Source organism: Chenopodium album, chromosome 5, assembly GCF_948465745.1.
Source record: "Chenopodium album chromosome 5, dcCheAlbu1.1, whole genome shotgun sequence".
Taxonomy (NCBI): Eukaryota; Viridiplantae; Streptophyta; class Magnoliopsida; order Caryophyllales; family Amaranthaceae; genus Chenopodium; species Chenopodium album.
Window position 1 is genome coordinate 5,707,381 of NC_137838.1, and position 26,248 is coordinate 5,733,628.

Here is a 26,248-nt window from a genome sequence, read left to right on the forward strand (position 1 = left end):
GACATGCTTGTAAACAAATTCCATATAAATTGAAAATCTTGCATTAGTTGCATATATAGTATATTAGCACTTACTTAACAAACCATATTAAATAATTTTCTTAAAAAATTTTGTGGCATTTCAAAACATGGATACGCGCCATATAATTATTCTAAGTTTTTTTAAAAAAAATTCAAAAAGTGTAGCTATTTGAACTGACTTGAACTAGAATCTCAACGGGTTGCGTTGTGTCCTACTAGCTCGGTGTAGGTCATGATAATAGATATGTCTAACATATTATTATAGAGAGTGAAACCTACAACTATCTATATAGGTTAGGGTCTTGTAAGCTACGGAGTACTTATGAGAAAAGACGAGGGTGCATGACTGTTTTCAAATCTAATAAGTAATTAACACCACTACCTTATCTACAAGAATGCCACACTTTTATTCAATACAATGAGGATTAAGCAATGAAATTTCTTCCAAACGATCTATAACCTAATGTTAATATGGGGATGTGTTAATATAAGATTGTTATCTTTATACAATTGAAGGGATGAGGTTGTTAGCCCCAACACTTTTATTGCAGGTGTAAAGTAACCCCACAACTTTTACTTGTAGCAAATTAACCCCACAACTTAATATAATTGTGCAATCAAAACCTATACATCAAATTTGAGCAAAATCACATTAAAATATATAAATTTCATAAAATATACTCCAATAAAAGACAAAAAAAAAATTAATTACATCCAAAATATTGTGCATATACATTATCATACATATTAAATACATACTATAAAATATAGAAATTATCGACACTGAAATATGACAAAGGGCGAAAAAATTAACGGAATTTAGCAAACCATCATACTTGATTAATCTCTTCAATTGCTCACATTTAATTGAAATGGTAAGAAATATAACGCATGTATAATACTCTTAATGCTTATTATTAATACAAAAAATTAGCATGTTTTGATGAATTTATTGTTAAATAATGATGCTCAGATGTACGTTGCATGATATGTTAAGTTTTGGGGTCCATTTGCTATAATTAAAAGTTAAGGGGGTAATTTGAACATAGAGTTAAAGTCTTGGTGCTAATTTGCTATATTACAATTGCTTAAAATATGTTATCATTTAGAATAAATATGTCTTTTTAAGAGTTTGAATTTATTAATTAATCATTTTTTAATTTTTTTTTTAATATGTATATTACTTTGTATGCTCATGTTTCTCCTTCACCATCATAAATTGGTTAGACATCATAGTTATTGGCCCTAGATCTTAAACCTACCCTCAAGGGAAGACTAGAAAAGAGAAGGGAATTTTGAGCAAGAATGGGCTTTCAATCCTTGTATGGTGGTCCAGCAGGCTCAAGCCTTTCTTAAGAATTGAGTGGAGTATAATTAAACTTATTCCTTTTGGAACTTGAATTGTTTACGATAATTAAATTAAAGAAAAAAAATAGCATAATGCATGTTAATTTAATAGTCACTATATTGATTAGTGACTCAAATTTATGAAGCCAACTAAAAACATTGGAGTACTTTTCTTAAAAAAAAAATTGAAATCCTACAAATAACTTGATTTAGTTGTTCATTTAAGCTTTAACTATTATTTGTTTTTTACTTATAATTTAATCGAAATAAGTATTTTGAAAAGAGCATGTAATCACCCTCAAACCTAAAGCTACCTTAGGACTTTAATTAGCACCTTAAAAGTCTCACTTAACCTCAATCACCCCTCCCCAAACAAAAGTACCTTAACTTTTTCTAAACTTTCATCCTAATCTAACATAATAAGAATGTAAAAGTCAATAAAACCCAAAAAAAAAAAAATTCAAATGAATTCACAAATCTCAACTACTTATTGCCTAACCTATTTGACATTTGCACCCATTAGCTGATTAGCTAACCTAAATTATTTCTTCCTTTCTTTTTTTTTTTTTTAATATTTTTTTTTATGTATTTACATTTATCACAACTAATTGAGTCAATTAATAAAACAATTAAAAACAGAGTAATAGTCAAAAGCTGTAAATTAGTACGTAAATAAATCATACAAGATAGATATATAGGTCTTTGATGGCTCCTACTTTCTACAATCCTACTCCTTTTTACCAAAATACCCCTCCCTTATCTTTCTCTCTCTCAAATAATTACACTCATGATGATGTTCTCTGTTTCACTCCACAAACCCCCATAAAAATCCCACAAACTTTCTTGTTTTCTGATTCCAAAACCAAATCATCATCTTAATCTCTCTTAATTTCTCAAAAAAAAAAAAAAGGAAGCTCGATTCTTGAGGGGAATGACGTCTCGGCTCGAAGGCTACCAATTTACAATCAAATTTCTTCAATTTTATAAAAAATTTCTTCAAATTTTCATGTAATTTGTGTCAATTTTGCCTTCGGACCAGGCTTCATTCCCCTTAATTTGAGCTTCCAAATCCTCAAATTTAATCACAAATGCAATTTTCATGCTTCGATTTCAAATGGGTATGATCTATTTATCTCTTTTTATTCATAAATTTAATTAAATTCCAATTTTTAGATTGATTTTTTTATGGGTATTTTGTTTTAATTCAATAGGGTTTTGAAAGTTTTGATCTTTGATGAGTGCAGATTAGTGTAATGATGAAAAGCTTGTTTTTTTTAAATTTCTTTTTTGAGTGAGGGTTTGGCAGAGTAGGTATGAAGAAGGATTTCATCATTGCTGTTTTTTAATTTTTTGGGTATTTTGTTTGATTTATGATTTATTTAATTATTAATGTTGGAATGTTTGTGAATTTCAACGCGAGTTATCATAGGTTTGCTTATGTGTTTGTTGTCAGTCATTTTGACTCTTTGTTGTAATCCCTAGTTTTCCATCATTGAACTCATCTTTTCTCATCATGACTACTTTGAACCTTCTTATAAATCCTCTCTCTCTTCTCTTCTTCTTGCTAGGGTTTGTAATACTATCATCTTCTTCATTTTCTTCTCCTTTACATTTCCAATTTTCTCCCCAATTTTGATTTCTTAACCTCGCCTTGACTAATAAAGGTTGTGTATATCTGAACCTACTCAATTAAGTTCGTTGTTAGCGTGATTTATATTGTACTGTTTTTGGTTGTTGTCTAATACATACTCCGTATATGTATGATCTTATAAGCTTTTGCAAGGTTAACAATAATTAAGATCGATCAGAGTGTAGTTTTAAAGAGGATTTTTCTATTAAATCTTGTTTAGTAAATGTTGGTAGGTGAATATGAACATATATATAAATACATGTAATATAAATATAAACATTCAAATATTTGTTTAATGTGGTGCATAATGTATCATTGAAGATTTTGCAGGCACTAATTAAAATGTTGCTGGAACTTTCGATGGAAGATATGGTAGTTTTTTTCATCTTTAATGGGAAAGAGGTATCTTTAAATTTTTATTTTATTTATTGTATGTAATGAATTCTAATTCTTATTATAACCCTAGCTTTTGATATAAAGATATGGTCACTTTGTTTTTTTTTTTTTTTTTTCCTTCTATCTTTAGTAGGTTTGATTCCTTCTTTAGAATAATTTTGTAAGTTTAATTTCTACCAAGAATTAATTGCATATATTCGACTATTGACACGTTTGAATTATGTTAATATAAAATACTATATTTTTAAATTTTTGTTAATATATGTCATGAAGTTACAGTAATTTTCTTTGGCTTATTATCTGAAATTTTTTTTACCCCTACCCCCTTTTCTTTTTACTTGTCTGTTATGGAAAGTGAAAATTAGCATATCTTTTCTATAATTGTTTTGTTGATTTGTTCATTGTTGGATCAAAAGTAGCATATGAATAATTGAGTTTGATACATTATTTTAGAAGCTCCCTAGCTAGGGTTAGAGTAGATATTAGTATAGGTCTTTTGTAAGACGACTAGCCAACTATACATTTATACAATGAAATCGAGATAATACGTAATATGAGACAATATTTGAGATGACGAGTAACTTTTTGTTTGAAAGAGGATGAACATAAATGAGGTATGAGATGGTTCAAGTTTTTTTTTTTTTTATTGTAAACCCGTAACTTATTAAATTATATGAGAATCTTCTATGACAAAACCATTGGTTAGGTTAGTGCACTTTTGGTGAAGTTATTTATATAGCTGCATTTATCATATTAGTGGGTTGCATGATTTGCAATCAGACTGCAAATTTGTTTGTGCATCAAACAGACAGAGTAGTGATTTGCAAGCTTAGGACTTTCTGCACTAAAATTATGTTTGATTTCTTTTAGAAGCATGTAGCAACTTAAATCTGCAAAGAATGTAACACCTTGCTTGCTTATCTACTAGCTTCTAATTGACATATATGCCTTGTAAACTAAAGCCAATCTAATTCATATAAAGATTCAATAAGTATATTTTATTATACAGTAGGATTAGCGTTAAATGTCAACTACTATGAATTGACGTGTGATTTTTGGACATTGATTAATGTAACATAAACTACATATACCTCACTTATTTATGTGACTTATGGCCTGTTCTCATTGACTGAACTCAGCTGAACTGAATTGAGCTGAACTGAACTGAGCTGAGCTGAGCTGAAATGAAATGAAATGAAATGAAATGAATATTTTATAAGAGAAGGAAATTAGGAGCGGAACTGAACTGAGCTGAGCTGAGCTGAGCTGAACTGAACTGAACTGAATTTCAACGTAAGAGAACAGACCCTTAATTTATTTTCTCTTTTTTTTTCACTACCAATTAGGCCATACTATTACTTTATTTGCTTCTCAAAAATCTCAACCCTTGTCATCTTTCCATTGTCATTTTGCAACTGTTAATTATGCTTGCCAATCAACTACAGAAGAGCTAGAACCTTAATAACAGTTGTTGCCAAGGGCAAATTGAAAAGTTGTTGAAACAAAAACACCTTTCTATTCAATTTCGAAAGCCCCCACAAATTTTGCCTTCAATATACCATGCCTTAACTACATGTAGCTTTTGTTCCCTGTTTTAAACTATATATAGCTACCTACTAAATGAAGTTAGAACTTTGAAATAACGAAAGGAAGTAGGCTAACAGTTGAAAGGAACTTCATTCTCAAAAAAAGTTGGATTGAACTTTGTTTCTAAACGTAGACATGATAGGTAATTAGGTACATAATTTGAGAAAAATATTTTTAGATAAGGCCAGATTCATGTTAATTAATGAGTTCATACAAAAGATAAAATGTTGATCGAATTTGCAATGGATGAAGTATTCCAAAAATGACTAGGATCTCCTAATAGCATGAGAGATGAGATCGAACACATAAAAGGAGTGCGGATGAGAGTACCAAAATCAATTTACGGTCTGTTCACTTCAGCTTAATTTTAGTTCATTTCAGTTCAATTCTGTTCAGTTCTTAATTTCCTTCTCTCATAAAATATTCATTTCAGTTTTATTTAGTTTAGTTCAACTCCGATCAGTTTAGTTCATCTCAATTCAATAAATATGAATAGGTCCTTATTTGTATGAGATAGAATTGTCTTAGCTTGTTGCCAGGACAATTACTAATTTGATCTTTTGGAGGTATTAAAAGACAACAGTACAGTTGTACTGTAATAGTAGTAAATGAGTGAGACTAGAAAATACTGTAGTAGAGCAGTAAACTAGAGAGAAGAAGGACAAGAGCGCAAACATCGGGTGTTGGTTGGCATCTCAAGCCTGCAACCCTTTTTAAAGCTTTAGTTTTTGAAACCAAAATGTCAGACGCTTGCCGCTTTCTATTTACACCTGCCTAAAAGATCAACATGCCTAAGCTACCTTCCTACCTATTTTTATCAACTTGAGAATCCTTTGATGTTTACCTTTTTTATATGTCCAATTTTAAACAACTTAAGCAATGAATAATACCCTTATTTTAGTGTAAGATATGATTATCTGATCATACTTTGAAAGTTTGAATTGAGAAACTTTGCACTAATATATGTTAAAATTGAAGTCACATTCAATCATACATACAAATTAAACTACATACGAAGTAATAAACAATGCAAGGTGACTATTATTACCTATTAGTTAAGATTAAAGGTGTGTGTACAACTGTACATTAACTCATAATTTTAAATTTTCACCTGACTGTAACGTAATCAGGAATATTATTGTCTTTTATGGCTCATTCGGACCAAAAAACTTTAAAATAATGCAATCAACCTTATAAAAAGGCCTATGCATGTGCTAGGAAGAATGGGAGTATTGAGGGTCAAGGTGTATGTGTTTCAACCAAACATTTAATCCCCTTTTGTGATAAATTGTAAACTATCTCTCGAAGTAGTTATAGGCTTATAGCTAATGTTTATATGGCTCTTTAATTTGGGAAAGTTGGTTAACCATATATGAACGTTCTTATATGACAACTTATATAATTATATTGTATTCTCTCCCCCAATGCAATAATCCCATGCTAAAGGGTGGAAGATTGGATGAAGACCCTAGCATCACTTAAGCTAATTAGTGCACTAATGTAATATAGTACGAAATATCTAACTACGGAGTAATTAATTACCCAAAAATAGGGCAATATGCTTTCCTCAAAAAAAAAAAAAAAAAAAAAAAAAAAAAAAAAAAAGGGCAATATGCAATTTTTTTGGATCTTAAATTTGAAATGTGACTTATTATTAAAGACTAAACAAGTTGAACAAAACTTTTCATTTTATGATTAAAAGAAAATAAGATACATATATGAGCATACAACAGTGTATAATCAAGTGAAAAATATATACACTAGCACGCTTGTATTTTAGAAATCTTTACTACTCGCGTTATTCTATATTTTGGACCTTTGGTACCACCCTAATATTCTTCTTTAACCTTTGAGCTTTTGACTATATTGGACCAATTATACAAATCTATGGTCGTAATAAATATATTGGACCAATCATATTACTATTAACATTCAATGGTTATAAAAAATTTCTCATTATTATTGTGACTATTTATATAAGGAGTATAAATTTAAAACTCATACTGATGTTCACAAATTACAAACAAATATACAATACTATAAACTTGTGCGTGTTATTTCATAAATAAAAACATGTAAACATTTTATATAATACTTGTATAAAATAAAGACATAAAGTACGTAATATTGCATATAATAAAGTGGAATAAAAATGAGATTTATTATCTTGTTAAAGTAAAATGACATGGTTCGTGGGAGGCAAGTGCGTGTACAGGGGAATAATTCTAGTTGACGAAGGTGGAGTACAGAATGTATGTTGTACCACGGATCTATGTATCTGTCATTGTGTCCAATTCATTTATTTGCTCGTATATTTTTTAATTAGTAGTTTTTGTAGTTAGGTGAAGAACTAATCAAGATTAGCAACATTATTAATAAAAATTTCATTAATTATAATAAAGATGATGATTTGTATAGTTTTGACCTTACTATAGTACTTGTATTAATATAATGTGTATGGCTAGCTATGTCATGGACTTACAAACTGGAAATTGTTTAAGGTATGAGTTGGTTATTGATGAGAGATTATTAGGATTTTTCCAGGCGTTTGTTTATGTTTGTTTTATTTGGAGATATCTAAGGTCAATTGAATTCTACTCTTTGGTTTCCAACAGAAAAGTATATACAACAAGAAATGTAGTAAATTATTATTAATGTGTGCATAATCATACAAGACACTTACCGCCACGGGTTAATATAAAGCTTGTTCTCTCCATCTTATTTAAGATAATGCTAATTATTTAATTTCATACTTGTATAATTTGATTAAAAATAGGCTGAAAGTTTAACATGACTACTGTTTAGTTCAGTTCAGCTTAATTTTAGTTTAGCTCAGCTCAGTTCAGTTCCTAATTTCCTTCTCTCATAAACAATTCAGTTCAGCACAATTTAATTCAGTTCAATTAAGTTCAGTAAATGAGAACAGACCCTACTTGTACATATTATAAAAGCTTTTGGGAAAATAATGAGCAAGTATAAAAAAAAAAAAGCAACGTTAATACTTCCTCATGAATCATGATTTTACTAGAATTATCTACATGAACATTTTAGAGAATATAAATACAGGACATTGGGAGCAATTAGAAAATATGGTATGTGAATATTCTAGAATATTAGGGTTACAAGAATGATTGAAGGAAGTTCTCGAATTTTCATGCAATTCTTCCAACTCCATCCACAACTATAAATATCGGTGATAGGCATACAAAGCATACACATAAGAGAAGCCACAAATTACTAGCCTTCCTACATACATTATTTCTACGAGTCCATTATTCCTATTTGTGTAATACTCCTATTTTATTTTCATATTGTGGATTATATCAATGCTCGTAGTCATTTTTATTTTTACCATAATGCATATCAAAATGGATGATTTCACATATTCCTACTTCTTAATTTACATCAAATTGATGAAAATGACTATAATAAAAACGATCATAATAACAATTATAATACTTTAGTAAGAGTAACCATTAAAATCAATTGTAGCAATATGCCCCTATTCATCATGCTAATTTTATCAATTTAATAAAAATGTGATTAGTTGTCCATATCCAAAAAAGAATTAAGGATCTATTAACATTTGAGATTTAGACCAACAAATGTATCCCAATTTACAAATACAATATGGCTGCCGACGCACCAAAACCCACTATTATTAGATTTATAACAAACAATTATTCCTCCTCTTATCATACAACTATGAATATAGCAATCACTAACAACAGTAGCTACCATATTTGCCAGCCTATAATTACCTCACTCTATACATTTGAAACACCAATCCTCTTAATATACTTGTTATTGGATTATGTTATTTTTCTTATTTATTTTTTAACAACAATGATATCATCATTAAAAAACATTTATATATACTCCTCCAATTATATAAAAAACATGGTATATTCAGATTTGTATGCGAGTATACCGTCTTTACTTAACTATTGCATACTCTTACAACTTTAACTACTTTATATAATAATTTGTCAAATTAGACAATCTATTAATGGTATTATACAATTGCATCGGTTATGCATTGGATTATTCATGTTTTATACGATCTTGTTTATCCAATATATTATCCATTAAGATAAAGATTAAATACAGCTGTTCCTGTAGTGTAATACAACCAAAGAGCAAACTCTCCACCAACTAAGCATCCAATCAACACCTTAGTAATATATACTCTGTCAAAATTCAACTCCTTTATATTTTCAATTAATTAAACATAATAATCCAGCACATACCAAAATTAATAAACCTCAGTCAACCTACCAACTCTTCTTCTTTACTTAGTTATCTAATCTTAACAATTCTTCTCCGAAATTCAAGCTTTTCTTTCTTAAAATTCCCCCAAAAAAACAAAACAAAATTTTCTTTTCTTCCCCTCAATTTTTCTCTCCCTCAAATTTTTTTTTTTTTTTACAACTTTGCAATATCCCCTGTTTTTTGTTCGAAAACAGGGGTAAGGTGGGGCTTTTTGGCCCTCCTTCTCCCCCAATTATTCCCACATTCATGAACAACAATATTTTGATCAAAATCATCGTTGACATTAGAATCATCACATTACAACCGATCAATGTCATCATTCGCACCCACTATACCAAAAGGTTTCGCTTCGATTCGATTCATCGCATCTTCACCGGCCCCGGCATCGGAGAGTATCGGAAAACTAACACATTATTCAATCCCAGCTGTACCTGTGGTTGATACAGCCTTCGATATAATCACAATTGCTTTGATCCTCTGTTTTCTCGTTCTCTCTCTTGTCTCTGTTTTCTTCATCCTTCATCTTCGGATCAAATCCCGCCATTTTTTCAAGCTTCAGCGTTTCTCCACCCACTGGGGCCCACGTTTTCTGTTGGTAGTTTTTCTCTCTCTTTGGTCCATCAACGAATTTTTTCGATTGCCTATTTTTAGAAAGAGTTTTGTTTTTCCCTTTTTACCCTCGCTTCCTTTGACCCACCAAACCCAATTTTGTAAATTCCATGTGATTCTCTCTTTCGGGTTGTATGAACCCGGGTTCTTGGTTGTTCTTCTCTTCTTGGTAAATATCTCAATAAAGAAACGGAGCCCCGGCAACTTGTGGGCTATTGGGTTCGTTGCAAGTATTTGTTTGCCCTTGGTGATCGCGCTTTATTTGGCGGTAAATGTTTCACCCGGGCGGTTATTTTTACCGCATGTGTTTTACCGTAGTTCGGTGTTGTTAAGAGACAAGGAAACCAATGCCCGTATTGTGTATTGCACGTACCCCTTGTTTGGAACTGTAATTTTTGCGGCTTTTTGTGTGGTGTACGTACTTGCACTCTTGACAACATGTTGGAAGGTTGTCGCACTTGTTATTAATAAGCGCCTTAAGGCTCGTATTAATATGCTTATTTCAACAGTTTTGGTGTGCCTTGCAACTCAAGTGTTGTTATTGACAATATCTGCATTTTGGGACCCAGAAAATGTGTGGTATTACCTTTTTGTCCTCTTTAATTTCATGAGTGTCCTAACATGTGGCGTTGTAGTGGAGGGTATTTTGGTTTTCATGCCAATTAATGACTCGCTTGATGTTGCTAGTCAACAAATTGAGGAAAGGAGGGAGTGTATAGATGAACCTGTTTGAATGGAACAAGTATGGCATTACAATTCATCGAGATAGAGGACAATTTCGTCCATTGGTGATCAAGTCGGGGCAAGCCACGTGTGCGACACAGGATTAATCATAAATGTGGAAGAAAGGTGATGAAACATGCATACAAATTTGAATTGATGATCTTGAGAAGCAATGTAATGTGATGTTTTGATGATCCTTCATAATGATTCTCTTTGCCCTTTGAAATCACCATGAGATATGCTTGTCTATTTTTCTTCTTACTCAGCATTTTATGATTTTGTGGTTTAGGCTTGCTTAGTTAATCTTTGTGTATATAAGATTCGAGCACTAACCAAATTAGTCACAAGTTAGAGGAAATTTTTTTGTCACCAAATGAAGCACAAATGTAAATTTATGTATGCTTCAAGTACTATGAATCCTAAGTACTAACATAACAATTGAAAGTTCAATCAAAAATTTGTTACAAATTTTCAATTTTTCTTTTTGGTTCACCTTTGAAGACAATTTGATCAATTTCTTTCTTTTTTTTTTTTTTTATTTTATTTTCTCTTTTTGTTGTTATTGTTGTTGTTGATTGAGCCAATATGCATATGTAATTCCAAGGCAAATTTGACACCTTATAATCTATCTTTAATTTGCCAAATAAAATAAGCATTGAAGATGTTAAAGGCTTGTAGCCCAATCAAGTACTCAATAGTATTGGATCAGCGATCCTCTACACAAGTTGTAAACTCAAGGTACAACCAAATATTGAATGTTTCAAAGGGCTAAATCGCCTAGATGTGACATTGTGACAAGTAAATCTCGTAAACTCACCATCTATTTGGCCTTTGAACTTGTCCATCACAATATTCTGACTGCATCAATTAAACTACTTCTATTTGGAAAGAATGGAATTTGTGCTTCTCACACTTGCAAGACTTGTGCTTAATTTTCGTAAATAATAATCCCTTTTATCAATTGGTTAATTTTCATTTATCCTTTGTATTTTTTTTATTTTTATTTTTTTAAAAAAATTAATAATAAAAGAGATGTATGCATCAGTCGTGTTATATATATATATATATATACACACACACACAAACTTTTTCTTTTTCTTTTTTGGAAATTCAATTAAAGACCACTTTTGAATTAAATGGCTCATTAGCACCAATATATGAAGTAAGAAATATAGATTTTATTAGCAAACGCATAAACTTGAATTAAGGTTCCATGATTACACTAATGTCTATTTGAGAGAAACAATCCAATTTTTGCATAGTCTCAAGACAGTTGTTGAAGAGTTCCAAGAGGTAGTTGCTTGAAAGCCTTCAATAAAGCAACATGATCATCAAATATTGACCTCTTCTTATCAAATCGTGAGAACATTTTGAAATACTCCGCAGTTGATTGCTTACTTTAGTAATAAAGTCATTCGAATATACTTTAGGACATAGTTAATGTGGGCTATGTGGCTTTGGATAGACCATGCAAACAAATGATAGAATAGGTCATGGTTCAGGTTTCTTTGGGGTATCAAAAAGAGCAAGTCACACTAGTAGAAAAATACAAAAAGGCACCGCTCTATGGCCACCGGTTTTCGAAAACCGGTGGCTTAAAAAATGGGCGGGATAGGCTAATTCACATTGCCACCGGTTCAAACCGAACCGGTGGCATAAATGGTAAAGGCTACCGGTTTGAACCCGTGGCAATAATCAATTAAAAAAAAAACGCCCCCCTTATAAACAACCAAACCCTACCTCGTCCTCTCAGCCGCTCTTTCTCTCTCCTGCTCTCCCCTCTCCTCTCTCTATCTCCTGTTCTCCCCTCTTTTCTTTCTCTTTCAATTCGATAGTCTTCTCTGTTCTCATCTCCTTCTTCTTCGATCTCCTTCTTCAATCTCCTTCTTCTTTGATCTCCTTCTTCAATCTTTGCTTAATAATTCTCCTTCTATCTCCTCGTCTCCTTCTCCTTCGATCTCCTCGTCTCCTTCTCTTTTATTTCCACCATCACTAAGACCACCACCGCAACAATAAACCACGAAGACATGCACCACGAAGACATGCACGAGGTTTGTGTTTAATTAATCGATTTTTCTTGGTTAATTAATCGGATTTTGTTGGGTTTAATTGATTGATTTTTCTGGGTTTAATTAATCGTTTTTGGAATTGTTTGAGTTTCTTAATCAATTTTAATTTGATTTTTAATCGATTTTAATCAATTTAATTCTGGGTTTTTGTTTTTTGAGTTCGTGAATCAATTTCTTGGTTTTTTTTTTCCTCGGTTTTTTTACTTATTTTTGGGATTTTGTTTTTATTTTTGTTTAATTTTTTTTTTCTGGGTTTTTGTTTAATTACTAGTTATTGATTTTCTGGGTTTTCAGTTGTTTTTGTTTTTATTTTTGTGGGTTTCTTTTTGTGGGTTTTTGCATTTCAGTTGTTATTCTCTTTCTCTTCACCTTCGTCTCCTTGCGCAGCTTATTTTAATCGATTTTTTTTTGTTTTGATTGATGCAGGAATATTATTGATTTAGATCTTAAATCGAATCGAAGAATCAAGATGAAGAATATTGTTTTTTTTTATTTATATTGTAATTTATTTTATTTTTAATCGATTTTAGTTTTGTGTAATTTGATTAATTTAGTTCTTTTAAATTGGAATTGTTGTACGAGTAATTTATTTGTAGTTATTAATTTAGTTTTTCACTCTTAAAAAGTGTACAATTACTTAAATATTGATGAATATATACGTGTTTTATGTATATTATGCATGTAAATATGTTTCTGCTACATTTTAAGTGAAAAAAATGCAAAATATTTTTTTTTTTTTGCTTTTTTAGGGCATTATTGCCACCGGTTAACCGGTGGCAATAGTTATTAATACAAATAAAAAAAAAATTGCGGGAAGGCTTATTGCCACCGGTTAACTGGTGACAATACTTGATTTTGCCACCGGTTTTGAACCGGTGGCTTTGCTTCAGTTTATTGTCACCCCCCAAATGACCACCGGTTCAAAACCGGTGGCATAGGGGGGTTTTGAACCGGTGGCCAATTGATAGTTTCGTCTAGTGTCAATTTGAGAACCATGTTGATTTAGGGCACATTTTCAACCATTATTCTTTTTGTTTAAATTATACTAAAACATTTCAATGGATTGTCTAAATGTCTAATTGTGCTCCCCAATTAGATTTAATTCTTCACTCGCTAATTCTAGATGTATTTGTTGATAGTAATACATATGAAGATTAGTATAAATCACTTTACTTCTACTTAAGTACTTAGTAAAGTAAATGTGCTCATTTTTTTTAAAAAAAAAACAAATCAATTCATTAATAAAAAGGCATCCGGCATCTACAAATGAAATCTACATTAATAAATACATAAAATTGAATCAAATTAGGATCTCCTTCATCAAAGCTACAATCGATGAAAAAATCTTGCACTGTGGTACATCTCTCGCACACATCGCTAGAATATATAACCTTTTTAGAGAGACGGTCTAACGATTTGTTGTAGCCGTAAGGATGATTTTCATCTGATTCACTTGAATGCATTTGAAAACTTGACAACCATTGTGATCCTAAACAAATATTTACCAAGGAACTGACAATAAGGAAAAATATGATTATCTTTTAATTTTGATAAACTCTAACACACAAACAAACCCTGAACATAGACAAACAACTAACCTAACGACTCCACCATAGGGAGATGGACGTATCTACACTTACTCGTGTGGATTTATTGAAACCTAAATTGCAAAACTAAAGAAAATTTAGGGAAAAGGGTCGGAAATAGTCTAATTTTCGAAAAATTAGTCTATTTCCGACTTAAACGGCTAAGATTTTGGAGAAACCCTAGAAGAGAGGAGGAGAGAAGAGGAAAGGAGAGGCAAGAGATCGTAAGTAAATATGCTCATATTATAAGCTATCTGATTTGTATCCTATTTACTTGGCATATTTATCAATATTTTTTATTTTTATTTTACACTATTACCATTAGAGCAAATACAATGGTTGGCTAATTTATTTAATAGCTTAGCATGCCAAATCATCTTCTTAAGCTACAACAATTCAAGCTATGTGTTGCTCCAATGGTTAAGCTAATTGTAAATTAATTTATTTTTAAATTAATAATAATTTTAATCTAATAAATATTTGCCAAGCTAATTAGCTCTACAAAGCTAATTTGCTTGCCAAAGCTAATCAACAAGATGTGAAACAATGGTGTAGCTACTAGCTTAAGCTTTTTAATATTTGCAAGCTAGTCCCTTTTCCCAACCATTGGAGTTGCTCTTATTAGCTTTAGTTATGTAAAATAAGAATTATAAAAATTTTGTTTTTAAAAAAAAAATCAATAAGACAAATCTGACAAGATCTCTAATGTCTTTATTCTTTATAAATTATTAATATTAATATTAAAAAGTCAAAATTAATGATGTAAATGCTATTTCTTCAAAAAAAAATAAATAAATAAATAAAAAAGAGTAAATTAAATGCTAAATAGTGTCAAAGTCAATATGTTGGTTAAAAAAAAAGGAAATGATCCAAGCCCAAATTCAGTTGGGAAGCTATTGAAGCCGCAACAGTCCAAATAGCTATATAGTCTACCTGTTATGAATAAGGAAAACGCAAATTTTAAGGTGCATCATCGTGCACAATTGCACATAATAATTATTGATACTAAACTACAAATACTTGTAAGAATAGTGATCCATTGAAAAATTATTGGGTTTTCCGGCCCAACCCAATTACACAATCTCCAAGTCCAATTTTATAGGCCTTCATAGCTGTCAGCCTGTAACCCATCTGATGCCACAACGGCTACAAAATTTTAAATAACCTTAAATGACCAAATAGCCCTCCACTTCCCAAAGCAAAAAATCTCAATTCCAAACGTTAAACCACAACAGTCCTAAGGGTATTATAGTCTTTTGCGCAATAACTTTACAACGTTCAAATATTTGATCATCTCCAACGGTCATCTCCTTCAACTCTCTGAGTCAAAAATATAACTTCTGTTTCCTTACTTTCCTCATTTTCTCAACACACCAATCTCATTTCTCTCTCCTCTCTCTCTTTAAATCAGATCTCAACATAAATAGTTTTAGATTTTCTTCCAAATTAAGTACCAAATCACAGGTGAAAAAAAATTCCATCTTTTTTTTTGTTACCAAAACAATCAACTACAAAAATGAATGATTTGATGACAAAATCGTTTCTGAGCTATGTTGATCTGAAGAAGGCGGCATCGAAAGACGTCGAACAAGATTTGGAAATGGGGATAGGAGGAGCAAATTTAGACCCTAAAATGGAGGAATTTTTGGAAGAGGCAGAGAAGGTGAAGGCTGAGATGGGGTTGATTAAAGATATATTAACCACCCTTGAAGCGGCGAATGAGGAAAGTAAATCGTTGCATAAACCGGAAGCTTTGAAGGCGCTTCGAGGCCGAATTAATGCTGATATTGTGTCTGTGCTCAAAAGAGCCAAAGCTATTAAGGCTCGGCTTGAACAGATGGACCGTGCTACTGCTGAGAATCGCCGCCTGTCGTCTGAATTGGGTACCCCCATTGATCGGTATGAGCTGCTTATTTTGCAATTTATGGGCTTTTTTTTAGTTTTTTATAATGTTTTTGTGATTATTAATGAAAAATAAAATGATGGGTTTTTGATGGATGAAGGGTTTAATTGGTAATTGAGATGGAAATTGATATAATTTGGCTTAAAATTGGGAAATCTGTTGGCTAATGTTCCAAATACAGTAGATTAATAAAAGTACAATTTTGATGGATTTTGGCAATTGAGATTGAATTTGATATAAAATTGGAAAATTTTGGCTTAAAAAAATAAATATTGAATTTTGATAATTTTTGGAGGTTAGGGTTTCATGTGAATTATTGATGATTGGTAATTTTGATATTTTTTACATTTTTTTTTTAAAAATTTCTAATTACAGGACTAGATCATGTGTGACAAACGGTCTAAGAAAGAAGCTAAAGGAGCTAATGATGGAATTCCAAGCCTTAAGGCAAAGAATGATGTCAGAGTACAAAGAGACTATAGGAAGGTGCTACTACACTGTCACAGGGGAGTACCCGGAGGACAACGTGATCGAAAAGATCATATCGAATGGGACCGGGGAAGGGGAGATCTTATCCCATGCCATCCAAGAGCACGGCCGAGGCAAGGTGGTGGAGACAGTGATCGAGATCCAAGGCCGCTATGACGCGGCCAAGGAAATCGAAAGGTCCCTCTTGGAGCTACACCAAGTGTTCTTAGACATGGCTGTGATGGTGGAGTCTCAAGGGGAACAATTGGATGATATTGAGCATCATGTTATGAATGCATCAAATTATGTGCAAGATGGTACAAAGAATTTGAAGCAGGCTAAGGATTATCAAAGGGGTAGTAGGAAGTGTATGTGTATTGGGATTATTGCATTGTTGGTGATTATACTTTTGATTGTCATCCCAATTATTGCTAGTTTTAGTCATTCTTAAATTTCTTGTAATGTTTTTTTGTTGGAGAGTGTGTGTAGTTGAGGTTTTATAAAAGGGGCTGTCACTCAAAGCTCCTTGAAACTCTTTGTTAAGTACTCAATTTTATTCATTTGTTGGTAAATGAATGTAATGTGATATGAATCATATAATATGTTACTTTGTTCTCTATATTGCAATTTGTTACTTTGCAAATTTAAATAACACATGATATGTTACTTTGTTCTCTATATTACAATTTCTTACTTTGCAAATTTAAATCACACATATTATAAGGTGACATTATCTCAATTTTGCCAAAGAATATTTTGAGCTATAAATCTATAATTCCTTTGATAGGGTTTCTGGACTTCTTTATTGGGCCAATTAAGACCATGGGCCTCTTGTCAAAAAAAAAAAAGCCATGGGCCAGAAGGTTAAATGATCCATAGTACTTAACTTTTATAGGATGTTAGAGGCTTACACTCCAACGCTAAGTTCTCCAGTAACGTGACAACAATTAAAATACAAACATCATCATATTCATCATCATTTTTTCTTGCCTGTAGTTTGTTTATAGTCACCAAAAAAACATTACTAAGATATTTATATGAAAGAAACAAGCACTTACCCGTGAATAGTTTTTTTTTTTTTTTTTTTTTTTTTTTTTTTTTTTTTTTGTGTTTTGTTTTGTTTTGTTTGTCGGAAGTTAGAAACTATAGGATTATCATATCTTCATTAAGAACAAAGAAGATTTTTCTTCAAAAAAAGAACAAAGAAGGTTACTATAGTTAATACTTCGTAACATCATAGTTCAAATCATATGAAACGTTAAGAATACTTCAGTGGTTGGTCGGCTAGGCAAACTGGTCCACATACGTTAATACCTCAAACAGTTAGGAAGCACCCCGAGTACAAAAACACCAGTCTAAAATAGAGGAAAGCAAACCATTGCTTTCTATAATTTGAATGAGAAATTTCTCAATTTTGGTTGTTGGAGAAACTGATACAATTTGGACCCACTAATTGAATTTATAAATCATTAAATTTTGACCACCATATAATGCTTCGTTGTTTAATTATGTTCATTAACTAGATGCGATGCACGAGTTAGAATAAAAAATTCAATACAATTCAAAATAATTAATTCACAAAATGTGGGTTTTTGGAAAGAAAAATATCACTATTACGCTTTTGGTTAATTGATGTTCACACTTTAATTTATTTATTAAAAATTATTTTCCTAATATTGAATTTGGAAGGAAAAAAATTTGATAAAAATGATGTCATAAGCAATTTTGGAGGGAAATTTTTTTATGAGAAATTGACATGTGTACAGTGGTGATGTAAGCGGTTTTTATTTTAGTTATAGTTATAGATTATTATAAAGTACTGTACGGGCTAGAACTACATTACATTTTCATTTGGGTCAAAATTATTTTATTGACCATCTAAATCAAATATCCAAATTTTTTTTTAAGAAAGTAATTAAATAGTGGATTGCTAAACACCGCCAACAAAAATGATCACCACCGCCAACATTTGGTGTGAATGGACAATCATACCCTTACTACTTCACCATCCCTTCATCCTTCCGGCAGCCCACAACCCCTTCCAACTGGACAACCCCTTTTGACCGACGACCCACCACACCCCCCTCTATGACAACCCACCACCTTCCCTGGTCGGCGTGAAGGTGGTGGTTTTTTTTATTTTAGGCAACCGTGGTAACCGGAGCCCAAAACCGGTTACCATGGATGGTAACCGGTTTTGGGCTTCGGTTACCACGCACGGTGACCGGAGGTTTTGGGCTCCGGTTACCGTGCACCTTAATCGATTTTATGGTATCCGAAGCCCAAAACCGGTTACCGTGGTTACCATGCACGGTAACAGGTTTGGGGCTCCGATTACCATGCACGGTGACCGATTTTGGGCTCCGGTTACCATGCACGATAATCGATTTTGGGCTCCGTTTACCATACACGGTAATTGATTTTGGGCTTTGGTTATCACGATTGCCTGAAAATCTGAAATTTAAAAATAAAAATAAAGGAGGGAAGGTGGTGGGTCGCTAGTGCGGTGGTGATCGTCGCCGGTCAGTGTGGTGGGGGTGGTGGTGGTGTTAGTCGTCAATTAGGGTGGTGGTGTCAAGGTGTTAGTGATTGATGGCAAGAGGGAAGATAGTAGTGAAGTACTAAGGACATGATTGTCCATTCACACTAAATGTTGGCGGTTTTGATGATTTTGGATGGCGGTATTTAACACCCCCCATTAAATATCTAAATAATTCAAAAAGGTTTTTTTTTTTTTTTTTTTCTTTTTTAAAATCAAGTTAAGACATTTTAAGGGTCTTTGTTAATGATTACACGGTAAATTCAGTCACAAACTTGGTATGATGTAGGACTAGTAGCATAGCATTATATGCCATGACGAGGAAACGAATAAGAAGAGAATAGATAGTGGTATAGAATTCTGGAAGGGCAAGTTAAGATAATGTGCACATTGCTTGTGACAGTTAAAAAAGGTGGGTCTAAATAAAATAAAAATGGAAAAAACAGCAAATACTTGAATATGTATGTATGCACAACACCAACACAGTATAAATGTGAATGTGAACGGTAGTTGTCTGAGATAAGCTAAGGCAATAATAATCAAGCCAAGTAGCCAAGGCTAAGTTAAGGCGTAATGTTAGCGGTGCCGTGTGTGTTGACCGTGTCATGCTCATGCATGTGTTAATGCGTATTATAAACTATTATTATGTAGAGTTAAGAGTTGTAGACCACCTCCTTCGTTTCTCCGACTTCTCTTGCAACTAACTATTATTTGGTAATATTATTCTCGCCTTGTGACTTGTATAGAAACTCCGCCAGTGGGTTTCCCGCTGCCAGTCCCAAGCCTGGATAAAGGAGGAGGGTTACGGTAGGCCAGTGACAGCCAGTATAAAACTTCGTCACATCCCATGACATGAGCCAAACAGATATTTTCGTGGGGGCGTTCCCTACTCAGCGACGCGCTGCACTTCCTAGACCCGGGTGTAGTGATAAGTATGCAAGGGTTGCTAGGTCGTCGCCCAGAAGCGACGCGCCACATTGCCCGAGTGTGGTGTCAAATGAGCAAGGGCGTGCCATTGGGGCGTTCCCTACTGAGCGACGCGCTGCACTTCCCAGACCCGGGTGCAGTGATAAGTATGTAAGGGTTGCTAGGTCGTCGCCCAGAAGCGACGCGCCATATTGCCCAATTGTGGTGTCAAATAATCAAGGACTTGGAGTTGGGATCAGGAGGGAGCGTGGGAGAAAAGAATTTAGTTTGCGGATTGGTTCTTGGAATGTGGGGTCTCTTACGGGAAAATCAGCAGAATTGGTAGAAGTAATGAAAAGACGACGCGTGAACATCATGTGCCTCCAAGAGACAAGATGGACAGGAGAAGGAGCTCGAGGCTTGGTTTTGGGGTATAAGGTATGGTATGTTGGGCAAGAAACGAGCCACAGAACAAGGAATGGTGGAGCTAGGAACGGAGTTGGTGTGGTTCTCGATGAGAGGTTGGCAAAAGAGGTGATCGAGGTCTATCGGAAGAACGATAGGTTGATAAGGCTGAAGTTGCTATGTGGCAAGGAGATTGTGAATGTTATCAGTGCTTATGCTCCCCAAGTGGGTTTAGATGCAGAAGAGAAACGACAATTTTGGGAGGACCTAGACGAGGTGGTGCAGGGTGTCCACCACTCAGAGAAGTTATATATTGGAGGGGATCTAAATGGGCACGTTGGGGCGAGCCGAGATGGCTATGAGAGTGTCCATGGAGGCTTTGGGTATGGGCAGAGGGACGCCGGTGGTGAAGCTATTATGGATTTTGCCCAATCATATGATTTAATTTTGGCTAATACTTGGTTTAAGAAGAGGGATTCACACTTGATAACTTTTCGGAATGGAGCAAATGCAACTCAAATAGACTTCCTGCTCACAAGGAGCATAGATAGACAAAGTTGCATAAACTGTAAGGTTATCCCAGGGGAGAGTGTGGTCACCCAACACCGGCTATTGGTAATGACTATTCGTCTGAAAGAGAAGGCGAAGAAAAAAGTTAGACAAGAAGAACCAAGGATAAGATGGTGGACCCTAAGGGATGCAAAAGCTAAGGTTTTTACAGAAAAGGTAATTGAAGAAGCGGATTGGGATGGAGAGGTGGATCCGGACATGACCTGGTTACGAATGAAGAACTGTTTCCTAAGAGTGGCCAAAGAGGTCTTAGGGGAAGTAAGGGGAAGAACTTCGGTACAGAGAGATACTTCGTGGTGGAATGAAGAGGTGAAAGCAGTAATTAAGCAAAAAAGGGAATGCTATCAAGCCTTAGGAAAATGTAGGAGTGATGAAACCTTTGCAGCGTATAAGGAGGCTAAGAGTAAGGCAAAGGCAGCTGTTCGCCAAGCAAAAGAAAAGGCATATCAGGAGGTTTATGAAAAGCTTGATTCCAAGGAGGGAGAAAGGATCATTTATAAGATGGCAAAGAGAAGACAAGAGGCAAGGAAGGATATTGGCATGGTGAAGTGTGTCAAAGATAAGAACCAAATGGTCCTAGTGCAAGAGGAGGGCATCAAGGACAGGTGGAAGGGGTACTTCGATGAATTATTTAATGGAAGTAATGGAGTTGTGATAGGAGATACCTCTATGAGTGATGAAGAAATCAACATGGAGTATGTGCGAAGGATTAGGAGAGTAGAGGTGGAGATTGCACTGAGGAAGATGAAACCTAAGAAGGCGGTTGGCCCTGATGGGGTACCGATAGAGGTGTGGAGGTGTTTGGGTAAGATTGGTATTGATTGGTTAACAAACCTTTTCAACAAGATATGAACGGCTACAAGGATCCCACAAGATTGGAGGAAGAGCACCTTGGTCCCGGTTTATAAAAACAAAGGAGACGCTCAAGATTGTTCTAACTATCGAGGAATTAAGCTTATGAGCCATACTATGAAGTTGTGGGAAAGGGTGATTGAACAAAGGTTGAGGGCATGCACAAGCATTTCAGATAACCAATTTGGTTTTATGCCTGGGAGATCTACTATGGAGGCAATCCATTTGATAAGACAAATGATGGAGTTTTATAGGGTAAAGAAGAAAGATCTTCATATGGTCTTTATTGATTTAGAGAAGGCATATGACAAGGTGCCAAGAGAGATACTTTGGTGGGCAATGTTGAAGAAAGGTATCCCACGAAGGTATGTAGACCTAGTTAAGGATATGTATCGGGATGTGTCAACAAATGTGAGGACATGCGGAGGGTTGACAAAAGATTTCCCTATTACAATCGGATTGCATCAAGGGTCTGCATTAAGCCCTTTTCTTTTTGCAACGGTTCTAGACGAATTAACTAGACCAATTCAAGATGAGGTTCCATGGTGTATGCTGTTCGCAGATGATATCGTTTTGGTGGATGAGACTAAGGATGGGGTTAATGTCAAGTTGGAGCAATGGAGGCAAAGGTTGGAATCTAGAGGGTTTAAGCTAAGTCGGAGTAAGACTGAATATTTGGTATGTCGTTTTGGCACTCAGAGGGGGACAAGCAATGAAGTGGTGAGTTTGGATGGAAAGGATTTGACCATGAGTGAATGTTTTAAGTACCTAGGGTCGATCATCCAGAAGAATGGTGACATTGATCAAGACGTGACCCACAGGATTAAGTCAGGGTGGCTTAAATGGAGAGCGGCCACGGGAGTGCTATGCGACCGCAGCATTCCCTTAAAGTTGAAGGGAAAATTCTACAGGACTGCCATAAGACCAGTGTTGCTCTATGGTACAGAATGTTGGGCTTCTAAGAAAGAGCATATTAAAAAGATGGAGGTTACGGAAATGCGCATGTTAAGGTGGATGTGTGGAAACACTTTAAGAGATAGAATCAGAAATGAGGTTATTCGCAAGAAAGTAGGTGTGGCGGGCATTGTAGATAAATTAAGGGAAAATCGTCTGCGTTGGTTTGGACATGTAAGACGGAGACCCGAGGGTGCACCGGTGCGAAGAGTGGAAGAGTGGGACCATGGAGGGATTAAACGAGGAAGAGGGAGACCAAAGATGACTTGGTTGGAAGGAGTGAGGAAGGATATGAAGTGCATGGATTTACGTGAGGATGAAGTTTTGGATCGTAAGGGATGGAGGAGAAAGATTTATGTTGATGACTACACGGAATAATCAAATTTGGTTCATGTTAGCCGACCCCACTTTTGGGATTAAGGCTTTGATTGATTGATTGATTGATTGACTTGTGACTTGTATAGAGTGAAAATAGCGACCAAAGTATATAACGTATTTCTTCTAACTTTTTATATTCCTTTATTGGTTGTTTAGTTAGTGTAGTAAATGACGGTTATAGGAATGTATTTTAGATTACTTTGGATCATTTATGTAATGTATAAAAAAACCAAGCATAGCTTGGTCTAGTGATCAAGTTTGTATCCCACAACCTCCACTAGAGACATTTTGGGGGTGGGGATTCCCTAACCCTTCCCCCTCATTTCCAAAGTGTCCAGCCCGCTAACATCAAGATATTTTCAACCCATTTTTCCCAAAATTAACTTTTTACGATTTTATTTTAATTATTATTACTTTTAATCTATCTAATTGTTTATCTTACCATAATATTGTCTTATAAGGAATATAAGTTTTAAATTTTTAATTTACACTTGTAAAAAAAAAACCTTGCCGTGTTAATTAGCTAGCTTATCTTTGGAGAGGTAACAAAGTTCATGCATATTAATAAAGCTAGCTAGCCAATCTAGAAAATTAAATTCATCATTTTTGAAGTTGTGACTTTTGAGTGGCAATATTTGCACAAAATAATAATGTATAGACCTTCTAGTGAATTAAATTCTCATTGTTATAAACAATAAGAATTACCCACTTCTCTTGTGATAATTCCATTCAAAATATTTGGAGTCAACAGCTTTTAATTTGAATTTTAAATTAGTAATAAGAAGACATGATATAATCAATCAGCTGATGATTTTTCCAAGTCAATCATACGTAAACGTATACATGAAGTCGTAAACGTATACATGAAGTCGTGAACTTCGTTGTTTTATTTATTTATTTATTTATTTATTTTTTAAAGAGAACTTCGTTGTTTTATTATTTGGTTAATCCTAAATAATAAAGTTTTCCCATATATATTTTTTGAATAAATTTTCAAAGTCAAACATTCAAGTAAAACATATGTATGTAATACTTGTAAAGAATAAAAATCAGAAACTTCTTGCAAAATATCATCACGCTAATCAACAAGAACTCTCTATTTTGTGCTTGCATACGTATATCGGTATATACGAAGTATATTATTGTGACATCATCATATAGTTTATGGAGAATAACAGTTATTCAAACTAATAATGTTACTATGTATTTGTTTGACCAATAAGCTTTCAGAAAACAAATTGGGCACGTTATAAAATATCACATGTTTTAACTTTTAAGGGTTCAATAATTTATATGCATGTCATTTTGGTCATCCTTGGCCCTCTGCATTTACGAAATTCATACTATACTGGGAAATTATCTTTGTTTTCATTTGTTATTAAAATATGAGTAAATAAAATTCTTAGTTCAAATTCTTATCAATTTATTAGTGGCTTAGGGTTTGAATTCTACCAATAAGTGATTGTGATTGACTGATTGGAGGTAAGGAACTAGAGTTTCTCTTGCCCTCCCTGCACTCCCAATTCAATCATCTGGCTCTCAAATATTAGATCAAAAAAATCGTGAAAGTTGAAATCAGATTCATCATCAATACCATTAAAAATAGGATTTTTTAGATTTTAACACCTCACAAAAACCTAAAAATGGTTTAACACATCCATAAAAAAAATAAATTATTTTAACACCACACAAATTTCCAAAAAATGGGTATTACCACCACTTAACTGATTTCGTTTAGGAATCCGTTAAGTGGGCCCATAAAGCCACGTGTCGCTTTATTATTGGCCAAAAAATAAAAAAAATTAAAAATAAAAAATAAAAAAAAACCTAAAACTACCCCAGCCCCACCATTGCTCCACCACCGCCCTCCCCCCACTGCCCTCCCCAAAGCCCCCACCGGTAGCGCGTCTCCTCCCCCTCCCTCTCTCAACCCACCAGAACGCCCCCTTCCCTCACCCGCAACCGTAATCAACCCAAAAACCACCAAACCCGCAACCGCAAACGATTACGAATCCCCCAAAGCAGACACGATTCCGGCCACAAATGGCCGAAATCGGCCGGTTAAGGCCACTGTACTCAGCCCTAAAACCGGCTAATTTCGGCCATTTGTGGCCGTTTTGGGAAAGGAGGGTTTTGGGTTTGGTGGTTTTTGGGGGCGAAGCGGTTGTGGGAAAGGGAAGGGGAGGGTTCAGGTAGCTTAGGGTTGCAACGGCGTCTCCGGTGGTAGGTTCAGGGAGGTCAGTGGTGGGTTGCGGGGAGGGCGGTGGTGGCGCTGAGGTGGTGGCTGTGAGGTTTTTATTTTTTATTTTTTAAAAAAAAAATCTTTTTTTTAACAAATAAAATGGTGATATGTGTCACTGTGGACCACACTTGACGGAATTCCTAAACGGAATCCGTTAAGTGGTGGTAATACCCATTGTTTGTAACTTTATCTGGTGTTAAAATCAATTTTTTTTTTATGGGGGTGTTAAAAACAATTTTCGGGTTTTTATGAGGTGTTAAAATCTAAAATATCCTTTAAAATATGATTCTTAGCTTCAAAGTGTATATTCGTCATGCAATCATCAATGTGTAGTTAGTTATTCCCATCGTTTTTTTGGACATCATCTATTTTTATTAATTACTTTGTAGGTGATCGTGTAGGATTAGCTATCATATTTAGTATTTTAGTGTAAATATATGTCTATTACAAAATATAATCCAACTTTTTTCATTTAGATATTTTGTTTCAAATTTCAGAGTCCAATTCAACGTGTAACATGTAAGGACTCTAATCGAATATCTGATCATGGTTTTGTTGATCCGTTATTTACAAGTCAGACATTTTTATAGCGAGGGGGAAAAGGTAGTGCCTCTAGTGGGGATTGAACCCCTAACCTTAAGGTTTCATTGAAAGGTAAAATCTTACCCACTTAATTAAGCTTAGCTTGGTTTCAAATCTGATTGTATAACTAATCATATATATACAGTATTCGCTATATTTTACAAAATATGACCAATTAAGGCCCTGTTTACTTCACCTTAAAAAAAAATA

General features: G+C 33.9%; 2 protein-coding genes and 1 long non-coding RNA gene across 3 annotated transcripts; all 3 read left to right on the forward strand.

Moving 5' to 3' along the window:
• Positions 1-9,562: 9,562 nt before the first annotated feature.
• Positions 9,563-10,594, forward strand: LOC145631374 (uncharacterized). The gene has a single exon (XM_081683442.1). It carries the CDS (start codon positions 9,563-9,565, stop codon positions 10,592-10,594), a length of 1,032 nt encoding a protein of 343 aa, XP_081539568.1.
• Positions 10,595-12,207: 1,613 nt separating this feature from the next.
• LOC145630187 (uncharacterized) lies at positions 12,208-13,278 on the forward strand. Its single transcript, XR_014112023.1, has 2 exons — positions 12,208-12,635; positions 13,080-13,278. It is a non-coding gene; the product is annotated as an uncharacterized LOC145630187 (long non-coding RNA).
• A 2,251-nt stretch (positions 13,279-15,529) lies between these two features.
• Positions 15,530-17,229, forward strand: LOC145630188 (syntaxin-related protein KNOLLE-like). Its single transcript, XM_081682438.1, has 2 exons — positions 15,530-16,138; positions 16,518-17,229. Exons 1-2 carry the CDS (start codon positions 15,756-15,758, stop codon positions 17,059-17,061), a joined length of 927 nt encoding a protein of 308 aa, XP_081538564.1. The 5' UTR covers positions 15,530-15,755; the 3' UTR covers positions 17,062-17,229.
• The last annotated feature ends 9,019 nt before the right edge of the window (positions 17,230-26,248 follow it).